The 21,002-nt window shown below is 36.4% G+C and overlaps 1 protein-coding gene across 5 annotated transcripts in view; it reads left to right on the top strand.

Annotated features, from left to right (window-relative positions):
- The first annotated feature begins 3,375 nt into the window (after nucleotides 1-3,375).
- Nucleotides 3,376-21,002, top strand: part of LOC141523724 (putative adhesion G protein-coupled receptor F2P) — a 49,011-nt gene continuing 31,384 nt past the window's right edge. For 2 of the 5 annotated variants that reach the window (XM_074237145.1, XM_074237146.1), the window contains exons 1-3: nucleotides 3,376-3,580; nucleotides 17,402-17,553; nucleotides 19,889-19,988. In XM_074237145.1, the coding sequence (XP_074093246.1) occupies nucleotides 17,534-17,553; nucleotides 19,889-19,988 (120 nt within the window). In that variant the 5' untranslated portion in view covers nucleotides 3,376-3,580; nucleotides 17,402-17,533. The remainder of the gene's footprint in view (nucleotides 3,581-17,401; nucleotides 17,554-19,888; nucleotides 19,989-21,002) is intronic. The other 3 variants (XM_074237148.1, XM_074237147.1, XM_074237149.1) reach the window with 3 other exon arrangements.

Consider the following 21,002-nt stretch of genomic DNA (forward strand, 5'->3'; position numbering starts at 1 on the left):
TCTCAAAGTAGACCATGACATCAAGGAAGTGATGTTATGGCATGCATGACTATTCTCATTATTCTTCCAGAACTATCTGAACCTGGTGGTCTGATTTTAGATGTAGGTCATTCCCAGATTACTGAGGAATTTGTACCTGACTTGTAGGTTGATGTTCTTTTGCCTCCACTTAAGTACTGAAGCAATAGTTCTTAAATAAGCTAGCGGAAAAAAAAAAAAACAGAAAAGAAAGCATTGGCATTTTTTTTTTTTTTTAGTTTTTGCAAGGCAATGGGGTTAAGTGGCTTGCCCAAGGCCACACGGCTAGGTAATTATTAAGTGTCTGAGGCCGGAATTGAACTCAGGTACTCCTGACTCCAAGGCCAGTGCTCTATCCACTGCGCCACCTAGCCACCCCAGCATTGGCATTTCTTAGGAAGAGGAAAGGGGGAAGTCAATAGTAAAATCATCAGAAGGTTCAAGAGAATTGGTTAATACCTTAAAATAGAAAAGAAAGAGTTGCTTCAAGTTCAGTTGGTAGAAACAATTGGAATAATTAGAACAATTAAGATGAAAATTTCTACCCCTTGGCCTCAAGAAATTCCCTATCAAAGCCAAATGCAATAAAAGGGCTTTTAAAGGAACTCAGGTGTCTAATTTTCTGCCAGATAATAAAATTGTAAGAGGAAGCTAATAGTACCTCTTAAAGATCATATTTTAGAGTCTAAAAATTTATCTAGAATAGTGTATAATTTAGATTTTTCCAAGTGGTCAAGGTATTGAAAATTGGCAAGCAAGAATCCTGAATATAAAGGAGGCTAATTTTAGTAACTTAATAGAGATTAATTCTTTTAAAGGAAGAACTAAGAGAGTGAGACAAGAAGTCATGTTTCAATATAAATCTCTTTTATCTTAAAAAATGTGAGGAAGATTTTTTTTTTGTTTTCAATCACATCCAATTCTGTGATGCCTTTTGAGTTTTTTCTGATCAAAGATACTAGAGAGGTTTACCACTTTTTTTCTCCAGCTCATTTTACACATGAGGAAAGGGAGGCAAGCAAGGTTAAGTGATTTGCTTGGATCACATAGCTAATTAAATTTATGAGTTCAAATTTGGAATCAGGTCTTTTTGATTTTAGGACTGGCACTAAAACCATTACACCACCTACTTTTCCTTATGAGAAAGGTAACAAAAATGGTTTTATCATCTCTATCCTTCAGATTAGAACAAGAATGCTCAGAGAGGGGAAATAACTTATTATCTAACATCACACAGATAGTATCAGATCTCCCTTTGGCAGTTTGGTAAAACCTATGTACCCTTTCTCAGAATAGTATTTTTGTGCAAAATTAAAATTCATAGACTTACAGAGGAAACCAATTGTATTAAAAATGCTATCAATGGGGCATCTAGGTGGTGCAGTAGAGTGTTGGCTCTGGAGTCAGGAGGACCTGAGTTCAAATGTGGCCCAAGACACTTAATAATTACCTAGCTGTGTGACCTTGGGCAAGTCACTTACCCCATTGCCTTAAATTAAAAAAAGTTATCAAAATATATTTAAAAAATAAATCCACCTCAGGCAAAGAGACTTGCTTAGATAATAATCATAACTATTATTATTATTATAACTAGTCAGATTATTGCTAATTACTTTACAAATTATATCTCATTTAGTCCTTGGTGCTATTATTGTTCCCATTTTATAGCTGAGGAAACTGAGACAGGCATGGTAAAGTAACTTGCCCCTTGGCCACAGAAAATGTCTGAATCCAGATTTGAACTCCTGCTTTAGGAGCATGCTTGTTCTTCTGAGCCACCAAAAATTATGGATTTGGTTATGGAAACTGCTCCATAAGAAACTATGGAGTACATTTGAGGAAGGGTCATCAGGAATACAGCATAAACCCAAGAATTTACTTTGGTCTGAAACCATTAGTACACTCATTGCAGTTCAGGGGGAGAGGTTATCAGGGCCTGAACCAAGATTGTGATTGGTTTTTTTTTTTATTGTTGTTGTTCATCTTCTCAAAGAGAACTAATGACATTATGAAGGTAATATCATGACTTGCAAGTGAATTGGATTTAAGTGACGCAGGATTGTTCAGTTACCAGCTTTACTTTCTCTTCCAAAGTCATCAGGGTCCAGTAATGACAGGACAATTGGCAATGGCTCTGGATGCAATGGGAAATCCAGAGCCTTTTTAAGGTTAGGTCTTTCTCAAGTCTCAATTATGAGTGTAGAGAATGAGTAGATGCAAAATATACTGTGGAGATAGAAAAGACAAGATTTGGTAATGGACTGAATATGTGGGATGAGGGAGTGAGGAATCAATACCAAAATTGCTTTTCTAGCAGTAACTTTGTTTTTTTGTTTGCTTTGTTTTTTAGGTTTTTGCAAGGCAAATGGGCTTAAGTGGCTTGCCCAAGGCCGCACAGCTAAGGTAATTATTAAGTGTCTGAGGCCAGATTTGAACTCAGGTACTCCTGACTCCAGGGTCAGTGCTCTATCCACTGCACCACCAGGCCACCCCATTCTAGTAATAACTTTGAATGCAAAGTATATATGATATATATAAATCTAATGTGCTAAGCACTGGGAATACAAATGGAGAAGGCAATTTTAGTTTCTGCCCTTTTTTAATGATTTTTTTTTATTTTGAATTTTACAATTTTTCCCCTAATCTCACTTCTCTCCCCCTACCCCCCACAGAACGCAGGCTGTTAGTTTTTACATTATTAAGGAGCTTCCATTCTAATAGGAGAAAATAACATGGAGAGGTGTGGTAGCCAGGCAAAGGGAGTGTCAGTTGTCATGCCCTTAAGAAAACCAATTAATTTACTTATTAAGCCCTGAGCAAAAAGTAAAAAAGTGGGAGGATTGGCCAAGTTGGAATTGGGGGTTGGGGTGTGGCAGAGGGGAAACAGCAGACATGACCTGGATGGGGTAGATGGAGATTCTGAAAGTCTCATCTGAAGGGTACGCCACCAGTGGCATGGTAGGTAAGTCTGCATTCATTCTGTCCCCAGATGACAACTGGTCAAGGACTATTTTCTGGCACCTTACACAGGGCCAGCTACAGAGTAGGAGGTTAATAAATATTGATCAGATAAACCCAAGACAGTGCCACCCTAGAGAAATATCTCTGACACTTAGCCCACTCTTCTTGGGGTGATGACAGTTTCTGCCAGAGTTGATGATAGCTTGCCAAATATTATAGATCCTGTCACTACCACTTCTGGGCCCCTTGCCAAAGAAGGAAACCTGTAATTTCTGTGAGAGTCTGTCTTCATCACCTAGTGTGTGAGTCACTTACTACTTGACACCCCATGCCCCGCCTACCTACTCCCCTGCTACTAGAATCATTCCCAAGGAATACCAGTCCATCAAGAATACAACAGTGCATGCCTACGTGTGTCCGCCTGCTTGACTTTGTGAGGTCCTTTTGTCTGGACAGCTCAGAACAGGAACCTACCTTCAGAGTTGTGGAGGGATGACTTCAAGAAACAAAATTTCTGACTTTTCATTCCAAACAAGAGATGCTAAGAGGTGAAGGGGAAGGAAGCAACTGACTTTGGAACTTCTCTGTCTTTTCCCAGACTGTGAGTAGTATTTCTGTGCCTTTTTTGTCTCAGTGATTCTTTTGGATAGAAATGGGTACAATGAGCATACAATTATGTGATGCCACTATGATACAACTTTGAGAAATTAGTGTTTAAATTATATGCATAAAGTCCCATCTGTCCACAAATATTAGTAATAGAGAATTGGAACATTTTACATCAGATTGTAAGGAGTGATTAAGAGCATCCTTTAAGATCCCCTCTCCTTCCCTTCCCTTATTAGAGTGCAAGAGTTCTATTGCTTCATTTCCTTTTCTTTTATCTATGTCACCCTACCTCCCAATTTCCCAGTGAAGAGAACTGAGGCCATGGGAGGATGTGAGATATTTTTTTATGGCCACCAAGTGGCAAAGTGCAAATAGATATGAAAATCACTCTGGTTTGTTACTTTGCTCCAAATAGGCCACCAAAAGATAAAACATTTTCTTAATCTTAAATTATTATCAGAGAATCGCAAGGCTAAAAGACACATTGACAAGTGATGGAATATTGATGGACTAATCTTTGAACCAGATTATAGTCTGTCACTGTCTCTGTCTCTGTCTTTGTCTCTGTCTGTCTCTCTCTGTCTCTGTTTCTCTCTCTCTCTCTCTCTCTCTCTCTCTCTCTCTCTCTCTCTCTCTCTCTCTCTCAGATTAGCATTCTGAAGATAAGGAAAATGAGACCAGAAAGGTAGTGATTCACCCAATGTCACACAGATAGTAAATACCAGAGACAACCTCCCCCCCCCCACCTTGGTTTATAAGCTTATCTTCACCATATGTTTATTTTAAAGAATCTAACTTAGAAGTAGTGTGGCATAATGGATTGGAATTCTGGACTCTACTCAGTTAAGACTTCTGTGTCCTACTTTCGATTTTAGTGCAGTTATAGCCTGTTGTGGATTAACTATGTGGTGTGAAAGGAATCACTGAAGTGAGTTTAAGTTTCCTCATCTGTCAAGGGAGGAACTTGGAAGGAATTTAAGTCCTCTTCCAGTACTACATTGTAGAAGTCTGTACCTCAGATTAATTTCACTTAATAAATTGTTTTTTTTATAACAATTTTTTTAAATTTATTTTTTATTCTCATTTTGTACAAATGTTTTTTTACATTAATAAAATATTCTTCTTTACAAGTAAACAAAATAACCCTCCCCCCCCCCCCATGAATATAGATAGACTTGCTTGGACAAAAAAAGTAAAGGGGAGAGAAAAAAAATTAAAATAAAAAAAATAATAGTAATAATTGTAGGTATGGCCAGGTGGCGCAATGGACGAAGCACCAACCCTGGAGCCACAAGCACCCGAGTCCATATCCAGCCTCATAAACCCAACAATAACCCAGCCATGTGACATGCAAGCCACCCAATCCCCACTGCCCTGCAAAAACCAAAAGGAAGAAAAAAAAAGACCCAAAATAAAATAAAATAGTAATAATAGTAGGGGTGGCTGGGTGGCAGACAGAGCATTGGCCCTTGAGCCAGGAGCACCCGGGTCCAAATCCGGCCCCAGACACCCAAAGATCACCCTGCTATGTGGCCCCAGGCAGGCCACCCAGCCCCACTTGCCCTGCACCCTCCCCCAAATAATAATAACAAAAAATGTGCTTCAGTCTTTGTTCCAACACCAACAACTCTGTCACAGGTAGATCACATTCTTTATGATAAGTCCATCACAAAAGTTACTTCCATATTTTTCCAACATTGCCATTGCTGATCACAACTCCCTCCTTTCTTATTTCTGCACTACCATGTACTATATTTTCTCTCTCCTTTCACTCTGACTCTGCTGTAGGGTCGCTGAGTGGTGCAGCAGACAGATCCCTGGTCCTGGGGCCAAGAAGCCCTGAGCCCCCATACCACCCCTTAGGCCCAGAATCCACCTGGCCCTATGGTCCTAGGAAGGCCTTCCAATCCCAGCCCCTTGCAAGAAGTAAAAAAAAAAAATGTGTTATATCTGACCACTCTCCCCCCTTGGTCCATCCTCTCCTCCTTTATTCACATCCCCACCCCTTCCCCCTGCTCCCCCCTCCTTCTTACTCCAGATGTCTATACCCCATTAAGTATATTTGCTGTTTCCTCTCCTAGCCATCTCTGATGAGAGCAAAGGTTCCCTCATTCCCCCTTGTCCCCCCCTTCCATATCATTGCAATAGCTCATTGTAATAATAAAAAAAAACTTATTATATGAAATATCTTGGCCTATTCCCCCTCTCCTATTTCTTTCTCCCATTCCATTTCCCTTTTTTTCTATTGAGTTCATTTTTACACCATATTTTATCTTCGAATTCAGCTCACTCTACCTGCTCTATTAACTGAGAAGGTTCATATGAGTATTATCAGTGTCATTTTTCTATGCAGGAATACATGCAGTTCATCATCATTAAGTCCCTCATATTTCCCCCCTCTCCTCCAATCTCCATGCTTCACCTGAGTCCTGGATCTGAAGATCAAACCTTCTGTTCAGCTCTGGCCATTCCAAAAGGAACATTTGAAATTCCCCTGGTTCATTGAAAGTCCATCTTTTTTCCCTGGAAGAGGCCTTGCTGGGTAGTTCATTCTTGGCTGCATTCTAAGCTCTTTTGCCTTCCGGTATATTGTATTCCAAGCCCTACGAGCTTCCAATGTAGATGCTACTAAGTCCTGAGTGATCCTGACTGCAGCTCCACGATATTTGAACTGTGTCCTTCTGGCTGCTTGTAATATTTTCTCTTTGACTTGGGAGTTCTGGAACTTGGCTATAATATTCCTAAGGGTTGGTTTTTTGGGATCTCTTTCTTAGGGGAATCAATGGATTCTCTCCATTTCTATTTTGCCCTCTGCTTCTAGAATATCAGGGCAATTTTCCTGTAGTAATTCTTTGAAAATGATGTCAAGGCTCTTTTCCTGATCATGACTTTCAGGTATTCCAATAACTTTTAAATTATCTTTCCTAAGTCTGTTTTCCATATCAGTTGTTTTTTCAATGAGATATTTCACATTTTCTTCTAATTTTTCATTTTTTTGGTTTTGAAGTATTGATTCCTGATTTCTGGTAAATTCATCAATCTGCCTGAATTCTATTCTTTGTCTGAAGGATTTGTTCTCCTCAGAGAGTTTTCTTATCTCTTTTTCCATCTGGCCAGTTTTGCTTTTTAAAGCATTCTTCTCCTCAGTAACTTTTCGAACTGTTTCATCCATTTGACGTAAGCTGGTTTTTAGCATGTTATTTTCTTCAGCATTTTTTTTGGATTTCCTTGACTAAGCTGCTGACTTCATTTTCATGTTTTTCCTGCATCTCTCTCCTTTCTTTTCCCAGTTTTTCTTCCAACTCCCTCATTTGATTTTCAAGGTCTTTTTTGAGCTCTGTCATAGCCTGAGCCCAATTTCTGTTATTCTTGGAGTCTTTAGATGCAGGAGCTTGTGCTTCCTCATCTTTAGACTGAGTATTTTGATCCTTCTTGGGCTCATTTGCAAAATTTTCTCAATAGTCTTCCTCTTATTTCTCTGCTTGCTCATTTTCCCAGCCTGGGCCTGGTTTTGGGGGTGCTTCCTGAGCTTTTGGGACACTCCCACAAGGGTCTCAGTGTGTGAGGCTCTGTCCTCCCTCCCAGTCTGTAAATGACCATAAGCGCCCCCCTCTACCACGGGGCGGGGGTGGGGGGGCCCTGTTGGTCTGTGGTGGGGCCTAGACTGGGATCAGGATCTGAGTGTGGTCAGAGCCCCAGAGTCCTGTTCCAGGGGCAGAGGACAGAGCTCAGCAGTCTCTCTCTCTTCACTTCCCTCCCTCAGCTCAATGGGCTCATGCCCTGGGGGCTCCGCCTGCTTCTTTTTCTGGGTCTGGGCTGCCCAAAGACCAAGCTACTAGCTGTGTGCCCTGAGGGCTGGGCTCCACCTGCTCCCTCTGGCAGAGGTCCCCCACTGTTCCCCCACTTTCTGCCCAGTTTCCCCGGGTGCAGCTCAGGAGACTCCCCCGCTTCTGTGAGCCCCGGCTCCCAGCACCCTGGGGCTACCTCTGGGAGGCTGAAGTTCTTTGGCTCTGGCAGGCCACCCCTCCAACCCCAGGGAGCAGAACCTTTCTGCTCTTTTCCAGGTTACCTTGAGTAGCAGAACTGCCTCTCTGGGTCCCTTTGTGGGTTCTGTCTCTCGGAAGTTTAGTTAGAGTCCTTAGCTTATGAGTTTTATCAGAGAGCTCCTAAGACTAGATCCCTTCTTGTGGCCATCTTGGCTCCACCCCCTCAAATTCTTTAAACTATTGTTTTTACCTGAATAAATAGAAGTTCAAGTATAACTTTGCCTTTGTTCAAAGTATCGTGTTATCAACCTTTTTTGTAGCCTATTTGTCAAAGCTTAGTGACCTCCCAATAATCCAATAAAATATCCACTTTCTTCTCTTTATAGTAAACATATGGATTAAGAAAAGAATAAAATTTTCTAGGACTGTAGATTTGGCATTAAAAGTGACCTTAAAGGTCACTGAGTTTAATTTCTCATTTTACAAATGAAAATAAGGCACAGAAATTAAAGTACTTGACCAGAATCTCATTTTAACTTTTGTTTTCTCTTAGTAGGTAGGATGACAATTTAGGTGTTTCTCAGCAGAATATATCTAAACATATTATAATTGAATAAAAATTTTTAGATTAGAAAGGTTGCCAGCTTTTCAATTTCATAACAACTTAAGTTCAAAGTCTTCGTCCATCCATTGCTTGTTATATCCAGTCTCATTATCTATCTAAATAACTGTGTCACCATGCCTTACCTTTAGAGCATTCATGATTGTACTTTTGTGGACTAATTACATTCTGTCTTGTATCATAAATATTTGTGTCATCCTCATCCATTAAATTATAAGTTTCTTGGAGGCAGGATCCTTATCATAGTTCACGTTAGTGTCTGCAGTAATCAAGGTACTTAGTGTTTATTGAACTCAATATTCTCCTTTGAAGCAAGCAACATTTCTGTAAGTTAGAATTCTGTTAATCTCTATCTGTCTTTTTATATTTTCATAATTTCTCATCACCCTCCTACCTATTGAAAACCTCCCGTGTAGCAAAGAAAAAAATTAAGCAAAATTCAATCAATAAATGACTTTATCTGACAACATGTTTTTCAATCCTCACTTAAAGCTCCCTATCTCTTGACTGGAAAGAGATAATTGACTATCCATCATCTATTCCCTGAGACCAAGATTGGTTAACATTAGTGCTGTTTTAATTTACATTATTGCTCTAATTATGTATGTAGTTGTCTTGGCATTTTTTTCATTCTGCATTGGTATATTTATATATGTTCTATTTCTTTTTATTATTTCTTGGGACAATAGTATTTCATTATATTAATTTACTGCAACTTATTCATCCATCATTAGATGAAGTTCTATTATGTTTGCACATTGCATTTTATTGAGGAATAAAGAATTCAAAATCTAGTGCTTTCCCTGGTCACAAATATAGAATATATTCCAAAAAACTAAATTAGTGGCATCCAAGTGTGTTGATACTGAAAGCCATCATTGCTTATGGTGTCCATTTCTCAAGTGATGACTACTTTAAAAGAATGCAACAATGAGAACATTGTTCTTGATTAAGCCAGAAATATGTCTGTTGCTTAAAGCAAATACAGTGTCATCATAAACTCATCTTGCATATTAGATTGGGTTTTGGTATGATTGATTTATCAATCTGTGATTGATATGAAGGCATAATTTATCATCTGTGTCAAAGGCCAAAAAGAAAACCTCAATCATTCCATTGCAGTTTAAAAATAAATTAAAAAAAAAAACAACAAAGAGTAATTAAGAATTGCAATGTATAACTCAACTCACTCTGCCCTCACATTAAGGTCCCACACCCAAAGCTGTTCCTCAGGCTATTGATCTGGAGAAGATCTTGGATATCAACAAAACCCTGATTTTACAGATGAGAAATCTGAAGCCATTTTCCCTTAAAATAGTGGAGATTGTGTGTGTGTGTGTGTGTGTGTGTGTATGTGTGTGTGTGTGTGTATGTGTGTTTGTAAAATGGTGGTGACTTCTGAAAGATGGCTTATCCATAATTTTGGATCTCATTAGGGATGTCACTGCCAATATATACTTTGTGAGAGTCATACAGTAGATAGAATGATAGAACTGGAGTTAAGAAGATCTAAGTTAACATCTAGCTGCATACCTCACTTAATCTCTGTTTTCTTTAGTGTCCTGAAAATATAAGTATAATAAAATTAGGAACCCCCATACCATGAAACCTCCCAGGGTTGTTGTGAAAATCAAAGAGAATGAATAATTGTAAAGCATTCAGAATAGTGCCTGACACAAAGCAATTGTTATTCAAATGTTAGCTACTACCATTATTAGTATTATTAAAATGCTTTATAAACCTGAAAGCACTATATAAATGCTAGCTATCATTATTGTTATTGTTCTGGTGATCCATAGACCTATTGGATAACTGCCTATGAGCCTATATTAACTAACTTGAAAGAAATTGAAATGCTCTCTTCCTTCCCTTTAACCAAACCATCTTCTCTGAAATTCCTAGAATCTGCTTTTAAAGACTCCTTTTGATTTCTTTAATGACTTATAAGAAGGTTAGGGTACTACTTAGACAACACTTAAACAGTGCATTTCTTATCACCCTTTACCTCACATTGTCTCCTAGAAGATTATACTTAAAGGTTGCATTTATAAGGGAAAGGCTTGAGCCCTTCTTTGTGAGAATGGAAGAGACAACCTTCTCATCAGTTCCAGGAAAGCGTCTATAAGTGAGTCCTGCACTGCTATCGGGCAACAGTCTGAGGTAAGAAGATTTGGCTGAAGCAGCTGCTTAGGTCAAGCTAGGCTTTGTATCTGCTTCAGTTGCCCAAACCTTAGGAAACATTTCTCTGAGCTAATGAAATGAAGGATGGGGTTCTGAGCCTGGTTCAGGTGGTATTCAAAAGATAATAGCTTTTTATCTCTAAATAACTTTACCACTATGCTTACCTTTGGAACAGTTCATGATTGTACCTTCATGGACTAATTAATTACATTCTGTCATGTATCATAATTATTTATGTCATTATCATCCATTAGATTATAAACTTCTTGGAGGCAGGATCTTTATTATAGTTGACTTTTCCCCAAAGAGTATTCCAGTCACGGTCAGCTAGGTGGCGTAGTAGATAAAGCACCGGCCCTGGAGTCAGGAGTATCTGGGTTCAAATTCGGTCTCAGACACTTAATAATTACCTAGCTGTGTGGCTTTGGGTAAGCCACTTAACCCCGTTTGCTTGCAAAAACCTTAAAAAAAAGAGTATTCCAGTCTTACCTATCCTTGCATGTAGAATGACAACCTGAAACTTGGCTGGGATGACCTGTTTTATTGCAAAACAGCAAGCTTAGAATTTCTGAATCAAAAGCTTGCAATGGTATACACCAGGAAAAAACCATAACTTTGATTATGGTGGGGTTGTCCTTGCTTGCTTGGTTACTTGGTATCCTTGATTGCAACATGGACATTACATTCCCTTCTTTGCACAGTGTTCCAAGTGTGAGTACTTAGGAAAAAACCCAAGGATTTGCTAGAAATTAGAAATTAGTCATAGAGTCTCAGATTTGAAAGGGATCTCAAAAACACTATCCTCTGTGTTCTGTAGTTGACCAAGGATTGCTTCTATAATATCCTAGACAAATAATTATCCCACCAAAACTCTACTTGAAGACCTATGTTTTTGTATAATTCTATTTATTTTATTAAACTTTATTTTTTAATTCAAAAGAAGTCTGTTCTATCTTTCTTTGACTCCCTACTTCCAAACTTTATGGAAAAAGGAAACAAAGCCCCCATTAAAAACAAGTAGAAAAACAAATTCTTGCATCACTCATGATCAAAAAAAAGTTTCAATCAAGCTGTGAGTCCATCATCTTTCTATATGGAGGTGGATAGTATTTTTCTTCATGAGTCCTTTGGAATTTTGATTAGTCATTGGGTTGATCAGACTATTAAGTCTTTCCAAGTTGTTTGTTTTCATATTCTTCTTCTTATATAAATTGCATTTCTGATTCTACTAACTTCATTCTACTTCACTTCGAACAAGTTGTCCTAGGTTTGACTGAAACCATCCCCTTCATCAGTATATAAATGTTGTTCAGCAATTTTCCAACTGATGGGGGCACCCTCAATTTTCAAATCTTTGCCATCATAAAAAGCAACAAGAAATATTTTTTTTCTACATTTGAGTTTTTTCTTTGACCTTTTTCAGTTAGAGACCTAGTATAATTTCACTAGGTCAAAGGGCATGTACTGATAATAGCTTATTGATGGGGCACAGTTCCAAAAATGCTATTTAAAATGGTTGAACTAGTTGATATCTCCAAACAGTAAATTAATATCTCTGTTTCCTCCCAGCTTCTTTAGTATTTCTCATTTTCCTCCTTCATCAACTTTGCTAATCTGACAGTGTGAAATGGAATCTCAGAATTGTTTTCTTTTGCATTAATCTTCTTCTTGTGATTTAGAGCAATGATGTCAAACTCAAATATAAAGGAGGATTTTTGTAGGCGGGATATTTATTTAGAAAACAACAAAGTTGGGGTGGCTAGGTGGCGTAGTGGATAAAGCATCAGCCTTGGAGTCAGGAGTACCTGGGTTCAAATCTGGTCTCAGACACTTAATAATTTACCTAGCTGTGTGGCCTTGGGCAAGCCACTTAACTCCATTTGCCTTGCAAAAACCTAAAAAACCCCAACAAAGTAACATTGTCTATGTTTTATTGCAATTTTATTTATTTTGGAAAGTGTTTCCTAATTACATTTTAATCTGGTTCTAATGCTTTCTATAGGCCCCATGTTTGATATTTCTGATTTAAATCATTTTTATATGACTATTGATAGACTAATTTTCTTCTCTAAAAGCAGCTGTTTCATATCATTTGACCACATATTGATTGGTGAGATAGTTTGGTTGTTACGAAATTTTTCCTCCATGAATTACCTTTGAGCAAGCAATATTGTTACTATGTCTATACATCAAAGAGACAAAAAAACAAAGACTTCTATGTACAAAAATATTTATTGCAGGTCTTTATGTTGTAGCAAAGAAATGAAAATTGAAGGGCTATCCATCAGTTGGGGAATGGCTAAACAAGTTGCTGTATATGATTGATGGAACACTTATTGTGCTTTTAGAAATGATGAGTAGAATGTTCTCAGAAAACTTGGAATGACTTACATGAACTGATGCAAAGTGAAATGAGCAGAACCAAGAAAACAGTATAACTAGTTGACAGCAACATTGTAAAATGATTGTAAAGCCATGAATTACTTAGCTATTCTTAACAATACAATGATTCCATACAATTCTGAAGAACTTATTTCAAAATGTGCTATCCATCTCTAGAGCCTGAATGGTGATTAAAGATATTTTTCTTTTCTTTTTTTGGGGGGGGGGGGCTATATATTTTTTTCACAACATGATTTACATGGAAATGTTTTGCATGTCAAATTGCTTACCTTCTCAATGAGGGAGAAGATGAAGGGAGAAAATTTGGAATTCAAAATCTTGAAAAAGAAAGTTAACATTTTTTTACACAAAATTGGGGGAAAATCAGTTAAAGAAAGTTTTTCTTTATATCAAGTTGAAATCTGCTTCTCCAAAATTCTACCCATTGTACCCAGTTCTGTTCTTTGGAGATAATCAAAATAATTCTAATTTTTCTTTGGTATTATAGCTTTTCAGATATTTGAAGATGGCTATCATTCCTTACAAAATCATCTGCTATTTCTTCAGTCAGATGTCACATGTGAAGATTCCTAATTCCCTTGCCCTTCAAGTTGCACTGCTTGGGTGGTTCTCCATTATGCTGATACTCTTAAAATATGTTACCCAAAACTCAGCACATTTTTCCATTTGGGGTCTGATTAAGACAGAATGTTTGATCACTGCTACTTGTGTGATTTTGGGCAAGTTATTTCAACTCTTTGGGTCTTGGTTTTCTCCTCTGTAAAATGAGAGAATTAGGATAGATGATCTCTAAGTTTCTTTCCAGCTCCAAGTTTTGTGATTCTTTTCAAAATACTTTTATCTGGATCCCTCTTTTGAAATGTTGACATTCTGTCATCATATTACAGATACTTTATATATATATATATATATATATATATATATATATATATATATATATATATATATATATATATATATCTTACCTTCCCGTTTAGAATGTAAACTCCTTGAGGTCAAAGGACTAGGTCTTATTTTATTTTTATCTTTTCAGTGGCTGGCACAGTGTCTAAGAGATAAAAATCACTTAATAAATTACTAGGGTTTTTGTTTTTTTACAAAGTCTTACTTTAATGCCTCATCATGACATTGAGGTGACATTGAGTTTTTGAGTCTATGCTTGAAGCAGACAACTACTGACAAATTCTATCATGCTGTAAAGATTTCCAACACAATCCTATTGCTGACAGACTGATTTTTTTTAGATCAACCTTCTTCAGTACAGATAAGGACATCACCAATATATTGTTACTCAATGATGCATTCTTTGACCATAACAACATAAGAAAATAGAGACAAATTTTACATGGTCCCATATAGGGTCAGCTAGCTGGTGCAATGGATAGAATGCTAAGCTTGAGGTGGGAAAACTCATCTTTGTGAATTCAAATATGACCTCATACATTTATTAGTTCTGTACTCTAGGTGAGTCACTTAACCTCATTTGTCTTAGTTCCTCATCTGTAAAATGAGCTTGAGAAGGAAATGACAAACTACTTGGATATCTTTGCCTAGAAAACTCCAAAATATACAAGCCCTTTGTAACCCCTTTAAGTTTTTGTGATACCATGCACTGAGTGGTAAAGGAAGCAGAGGTTGTTAAAAGATCATGTACTTTAAGTCATATAAAAGCAAAAATTGAATCATTCTCTAAGTGCAAGATGTTCAATGATCAAAGAACTAATAATGTTGCTGCTACATTCATATAGACATTCTTACCATAGCTGAAACTAGAAGACATGAGCAGGTTGCAAGTAAAGGAAAAGAAGATTCACATGTTGTTCTCTGTGAAACAAATATGAATAAAGGAGTTATAGAGTTAGTTCTGTTGGGTGGCCAAAGTCAGCAAGAAACATCCATTTGTTATTTTGTTATGCTCATGATGGGCAAAAAATAAAAAAGATTACTGTGAATATAATTGGGACTTATGTGTCAATCCATTTCAGAGGATAAAGAAATAGATAAATTCCATAAAGTACATGTCAGGATTCTTAAAATATTACATATACCTATTTCTTGATATTGTCTTATTTCAATGCTAAATAATAGGAACAGTGGTGAAAATGATTTATAAAATGTTGTTTGGGACTAAAAAATGAATGTAACCACAAATGCTTTTAGATTTCATGAATACTTCACATCTGTATAACATGAATGCTTTCTTAAAAAGGAAAGTCAGAAAGTACTAGATATGATAAATAAGGAAGAACATCTCAAAAAATGAAATTGATCACATTTTAATGGATAAGAAACTCCCAACTGGGTTGGGAGTCATTTTTGAATCAGTGGGCTCTGTGTAATTGATTTCATAGGAGCCTAGCTGACTATACACCATATTTGAAGAAAGGATGAAGAAAAGAATATTTGTCATACTTAAAAGTCCATTGCAGTTAATCTGAATAAATTAATGATTGAAAAAATGGGAAATGAATACAAGTAAAAACATTGATCCTGACAATTAACATTTCTTAGAGAAGTTTAACTAATATATAAGCAGTCACCCCAATGAAAACACTCCAAAAGCCCAAGTAAGATCTCCTTGAAAAAGAAAAAGTCATAGCAAATAAGAGCAACATAGATTAAAAAGATAAGCTTATTTTCCAATTATTTTAGAAAAGTTGGCCATAAATCATGAATATTACCTCTTAAATAATATTAAATAAATATTACCTCTTAAATAATATTAAATAAATATTACCTCTTAAAATAATGAAAAGTTGTGAAGGTGAAAGCAAAAATTCAGAAAGTTTGGGTGTATGATCCTACTAAGTTGGATCATCTTGGAAGTATTTTAATATGAAATTTGATTTTATATTATTCATAAATATTGCATGATATATTTTATAATTATTATATTAATATTAAGCATAATATACCATATTATTTTATAAAATTATTTTATGTATCTTAATATATGAGAAAAACATATAAAAGCAAAATGAAATGAGTTTAAACATGTATCCAGAATGTTATATAATCAGTTTTCATCATTGAAGATAGTGAAATTTTTTAACACAATGTCTCAATACCTGATGTGATAAATGAGGAGGTTGAAATGACATTTAAAATGATAAAATCAGGCAAAGAATTCTGCGCAAGGGGCAACCCAATTTTCTAAGTGTGGAGGGATTGATTTTCAAGGCTTATCTCTCAACTTCTGATCTGCTATTGGAAGCCTTTACCAGTCCCTCTTCCCCATTGCTACTCCCTTTACCCCTAAAATTGAGGTTCTTAACCTGGGGTCCATAAGTCACTAAAGAGTATGTGGAATTATTTCATGGGATCCATAAACTTGGATGGGGAAAAATTAACATCTTAGTTTTCAAGAAGTTCTAACCTAAAGTGAACATTTCCTTCATTATTTAAAATATTATTCTGAGGAGTCCATAGGTTTTACCAGTGTGCCAAAAGGGTCCATAGTACATAGGTGCTAGCACATCATAGACAATATTATTAATCCAGTACCCTTACTTTATAAATGAGGAAATAAATCCAGAGAAGGACAAGTGATTTACCCAAGATCATATAAGATAGTATCAGTGGCCATATTTAAAGATAAATCTACCCATTCCAAATGTAATACTTACACAACCAAATAGATATTTTTTTCCTAAAAGGGTTATCCCAAGTGAGAAATTATGATAAAAATTTGTGTCCAAGAACTTTCCTATAGGTATACTTCCTATGTTGTCCTATTCTGTGTACAGAACTGTCATTCCTGCTCTCTAATTCAGCCCCTTAAAAAAATAGAAGTCAGTCAAAGAGTGCAATTGATCAGGGAGATTTCTTTAGCTTTCTTTTTAGGTTCTTGGCTTTAGTTATCCAAGAATCACAGAATTTTAAAGTTGGAAGGCACCCCAATGGCCATTTAATCCAATCTCTTCTCAAGAAAGATGTCTAGTGAAGGAGAATTGGCTATCTCCTGAATCAACCCATTCAACTTTTTTTAAAATAGCTCTGATTGTAGATCCTAAATATATCTCTTTAGAACTTCCACATATTGTTCCTGGTTCTGCCCTTAGGGGTTAAAGAAGAACAAGTTAAAAAACAAAATTAAAAAAAATTTCCACAAAGCAATACTTCAGAAACTTGAACAAAACTATTCTAGTATCTTGAACCTCTTTTCAAATAGTTTGAAATAAATACCTTTCACCATCCTGGTTACCCTTCTCTGGAAACTTTCCAGTTTTCGTGTGGGTTTTCTAAACTAGGGCATCTATGACCAAACATAATTTTCCAGATGTGTTCTGAGAGGGTAGAAGGTGATGTAACTATCCTGCTCTTATTTCTGGAAATTAGACTTTTCTCAGTTGAGACCAAGATCCCTTTAGCTTTTTAGCTGCCAAATCACTTTTTTTTGAATTACGTTGAATTTGCAAGTCACTAAACCACACTCTACTTCCTGATTTCTCACCGCCTCCCCCAGACAAACCATTGTCCAACCTTGCCTTTCTTATCCATATAAAGTTAAAATTTTATAATCAAAGTAAGAATTTCCATTTATTCTGATTTGTGGTTGTTTAGTTGTTTTAATCATGTCTAATTCTCTGTGCTATTTGTTTTATTTTATTTTTTTTGCCAGAGATACTGGAGTGTGACTTGCATTTCCTTCTCCAAATGATTTTACAGAAGAGAAAACTGAGGCAAATGGGGTTAAGTGATTTGCCCAGAGTCACACAGCTAAGTGTCATCGGCCAGATTTGAGCTCACGAAGATGAGTCTTCTTGAATTCAGGTCTGGTACTCTAGCTACCCCTTTATTCTGATTACTTTTTCATCTTTTTATTCTTTTTAAATAGTCTAACTTGTTTATTTCATTTTGGATCTTGACTTTGCCAACCATTTTAGTTTTGTGTTAAATACAATTTTAATGAGTAAGTCACCTATGACTTTTTCTGAGTCACTGATAAAACTGTTAAGCTGTAAAGGGGAAATCATGAATTCCTGGGAACCTCCACTAGAGACCTCTTTCTAAGTTAATATTGAACCATTAATAACTACTCTTTGATTTTGGTCAAACAACTATGCTATCATCTGGTTCTTATCTTTCTATTTTTTCCTCCAAGAAAAGCATGAAACACTTTCTCAGATGTCATGCTGAAATTTAGGGAAATCATATTTACAGCACTCCTCTCATTGACTAATTTAGTAACACTGCCAAAAAAGGAAATTAGGTTAGTATGGCATGACTTGATCTTGTTGAAGATACATTTTCTCTGAGTTATCATGGCTTCCATTTCTATACTGTCATTAATCATTTTAAAAATAATTTTAAGGATTTGACCTAGAATTATATCAGCTATTAGAATTAAAATCTCTGGTCTAAGGTTTTTTTCAATTTTTTTTAAAATTGAAGCACTTGATATAATAAATGAGAAGCCTGAGTACCCTTTTTATCTATGATCTATGAAATATCATTGGCAGTGACAGAGCAGTCACACTGCCGATTATTCCAGTATTATCTGAAGAAATTTTTTGACTTGTTTGTAAAAATAAGATTCTGATTGGTATCACTTCCAGATTTTTGTACAGATCCTTAGCAGTGGAAGGAGGTTTTAGTTCCACCTCTTCTTAGAGCATGAATTCTCTTTATAGCATCTATACTGGGGTTATAGGAGGAGCTACTATCTCATGAGAATGTGGCCCATTCCACTTTTGGACAGTTCTAATTGCATTGAACTAAAATTTATGACCTTATAACCTTTACCCTTGGACACTAATTCTGCCTTCTTGGGTCAAGAAGAAAAAGTTCAATGATTCTATCATGTAGTCTTGGAATCTGAAAACCTGTATCCATGCCCATTTCTGGTGCTACTTAACTGTGTGACATAATCTTTTTGAGTCTCACTTCCCTCATTTATAAAATGGAGATATTTTTAGAATCTACTTCATAGGTTTCCATAAGCAAAATGTTTTGGAAAAGTAAGCCCTAGACAGTTGCTTGTGTGGTGGTGCATGCCTGTATTCAGTAGTGGAGGATTGCTTGAATTTGATGGTTCCAAGCTACAGTAGATCTGAAGTAGATTGGATTCTTCATTGTCCTTCAACAATATGATGGGTCCCCAGGAGCCCAAGGAGAAAAAAACAAAGCAGGTTAAAGCTCCCAAGTCAATCAGTGTTGGGACTTGGCCCATGAATGGCTACTGAAAATGCCATAGACATATAGTCACTTTGAGTAATTTGGTAATAGTCATTAGTAATTTTATTATTTCCAGTGCTGACTTTTTAAGTGCTTGAAAATAAGAATCCTTTCTCCTTTTAGTCATTTTTTGTTTATAGGAAACAGTAAATTATATCTAAACCGGAGTATAATGGATTTAGTGGCAGTTACCACTTTGCCTTTTCTCAAAAGGGGTTCTTAAAGCCATTTAGACTAGAACAAAGATATTCAACCTTTTTTATGACACAGTTCCCTCTGGTGATTTGGTGAAGTCCAAGGACTCTTTCTCACAATATATTTTCATTCATAATGGAAGGAAATGCTAAATTTCTATTAAAATTAAACTAAGGAGATTAACGATTTATTTTTTCCCTATCCTACTTCTTGGACTCCTAGACCTGAGAGTAAGAAACTTTGGTCTAGAAATAGTAGTCTAGTTACACATTCATATGTATCTGGACACTTACATATGGCTATACTTCCTTTCCTATCCTATCTTGTCCTCAACTACACACTGTCATTTCTACTTCCTAAATCTGAGATTTTTAAAAATTGATTGGCAGCCAAAGTGCAACCAGCTTGTCAGGTGCCTTTGGAAAGTTTCCAGTTTTAGGTATCATGCAGGAGTAAACATCAGGGATGGGAGCTATGAGGGTAGGAACTGCCTCATTCTCCACAGGAGTTTGTCTTTCTGATCCAATGCAATTCTGAATAGCTTCATCTTGAGGCCAGACCCCCAGAAAAACTGGAGAATTAGATTTGTTTTGTCTTTTTTTTTTTTTGAGGCAAGGAAGGGGACAGAAATAGAAGCATCATTGATGTTTAGAATCTGTTCTTGACAGACTTCTCTTTCTATAGATGCATAGAGCTTGGAAAGCCATGTTTCAGTCTTTTTTCTTTTCTTTAACAGAAGCAAAAAAGTCAGCTGGGTGGAAACAATGTTCTTAGCAATTCTTCTTTGCTGCTTGGCGTTTCTCCAGTCCACAGAATCCTGCAAAATCCATTGCCAGGTCAGTCAAAGGCTGAGAGGAGAAGAGAGGATGAGAAATACAGTGGAAGAATGGAAAGAGCTTGGAATTTATAGTCAAGAGATCCGAGTTCTTTTAGGTGGTGTGATGGAATCAGCTAGAGAGCTCTTGAGAGTCTGCTGTTAAATTTTCAGTGTGAGCATTTACACCTTGGAAATAGGCAAATGCAAAAATGAAGACTTGATGTATTGTTTTGTCGATTGTTTAGACAAAAGAAAATGATAGAGAAAGTGTTAATAATGCAGATTAAACTCAACAGTGTGTATACTTTTTTTTTCTTGCTGGGAAGAAGCCAGGTTGTTAAGCATTTATTAGTGCACCACTATTTCCATTTCTGTCCAGGAGTGTTGGATTTGGAATCAGGAAGACCCTGGATGAAAGTGTCTCTGAAATTTAGGGATTGTTCAATCCTGGCCAATTCACTTAATTTCTCATTGCCTCAATTTTCTCATCTATAAAATGGTGATAATTATAGCCAGGATTATTGTGAGTCTAATCAGATAACAAATGTAAAGCACTTTGCAGATCTTAAAGTTTTCTGTAAGTGCACACTATTTGCTTCTGCCCCTTAATAATTCTGCAATCTTGGATAAACCACTACCACTCTGAGCCTCAAGATCCACCCCTATGACCTATCAGCAGAAACTTCAGGCAGTTCATATGGGGATAATAATTATATTTCTATTACCTAAATCTCAGGTTGTTGTGAGATTCAAATGTGTGCGAAATTGGTTTGTGACTGTAAAGCACTTACTAATATCAAAGGACAAAGTATATGTAAAACATTTTGCACAGTGCTTAGTATATAGTAGATGTTTAATAGATGTTTGTTCCTTTCCCTCATACTACCCCTCATCCTTACATCCCTCAAATAGGTAAATTGTTATTAAATCAAATGGAAGCTTTTGCACCCGTAGCTAGTTCTCAGTCCTGCCTATACATTAAGGAAATCAGCCTAAATGAATGAAACCCACATATTTCAAACAAATGGAATAC

Source organism: Macrotis lagotis, chromosome 5, assembly GCF_037893015.1.
Source record: "Macrotis lagotis isolate mMagLag1 chromosome 5, bilby.v1.9.chrom.fasta, whole genome shotgun sequence".
Lineage (NCBI taxonomy): Eukaryota > Metazoa > Chordata > Mammalia > Peramelemorphia > Peramelidae > Macrotis > Macrotis lagotis.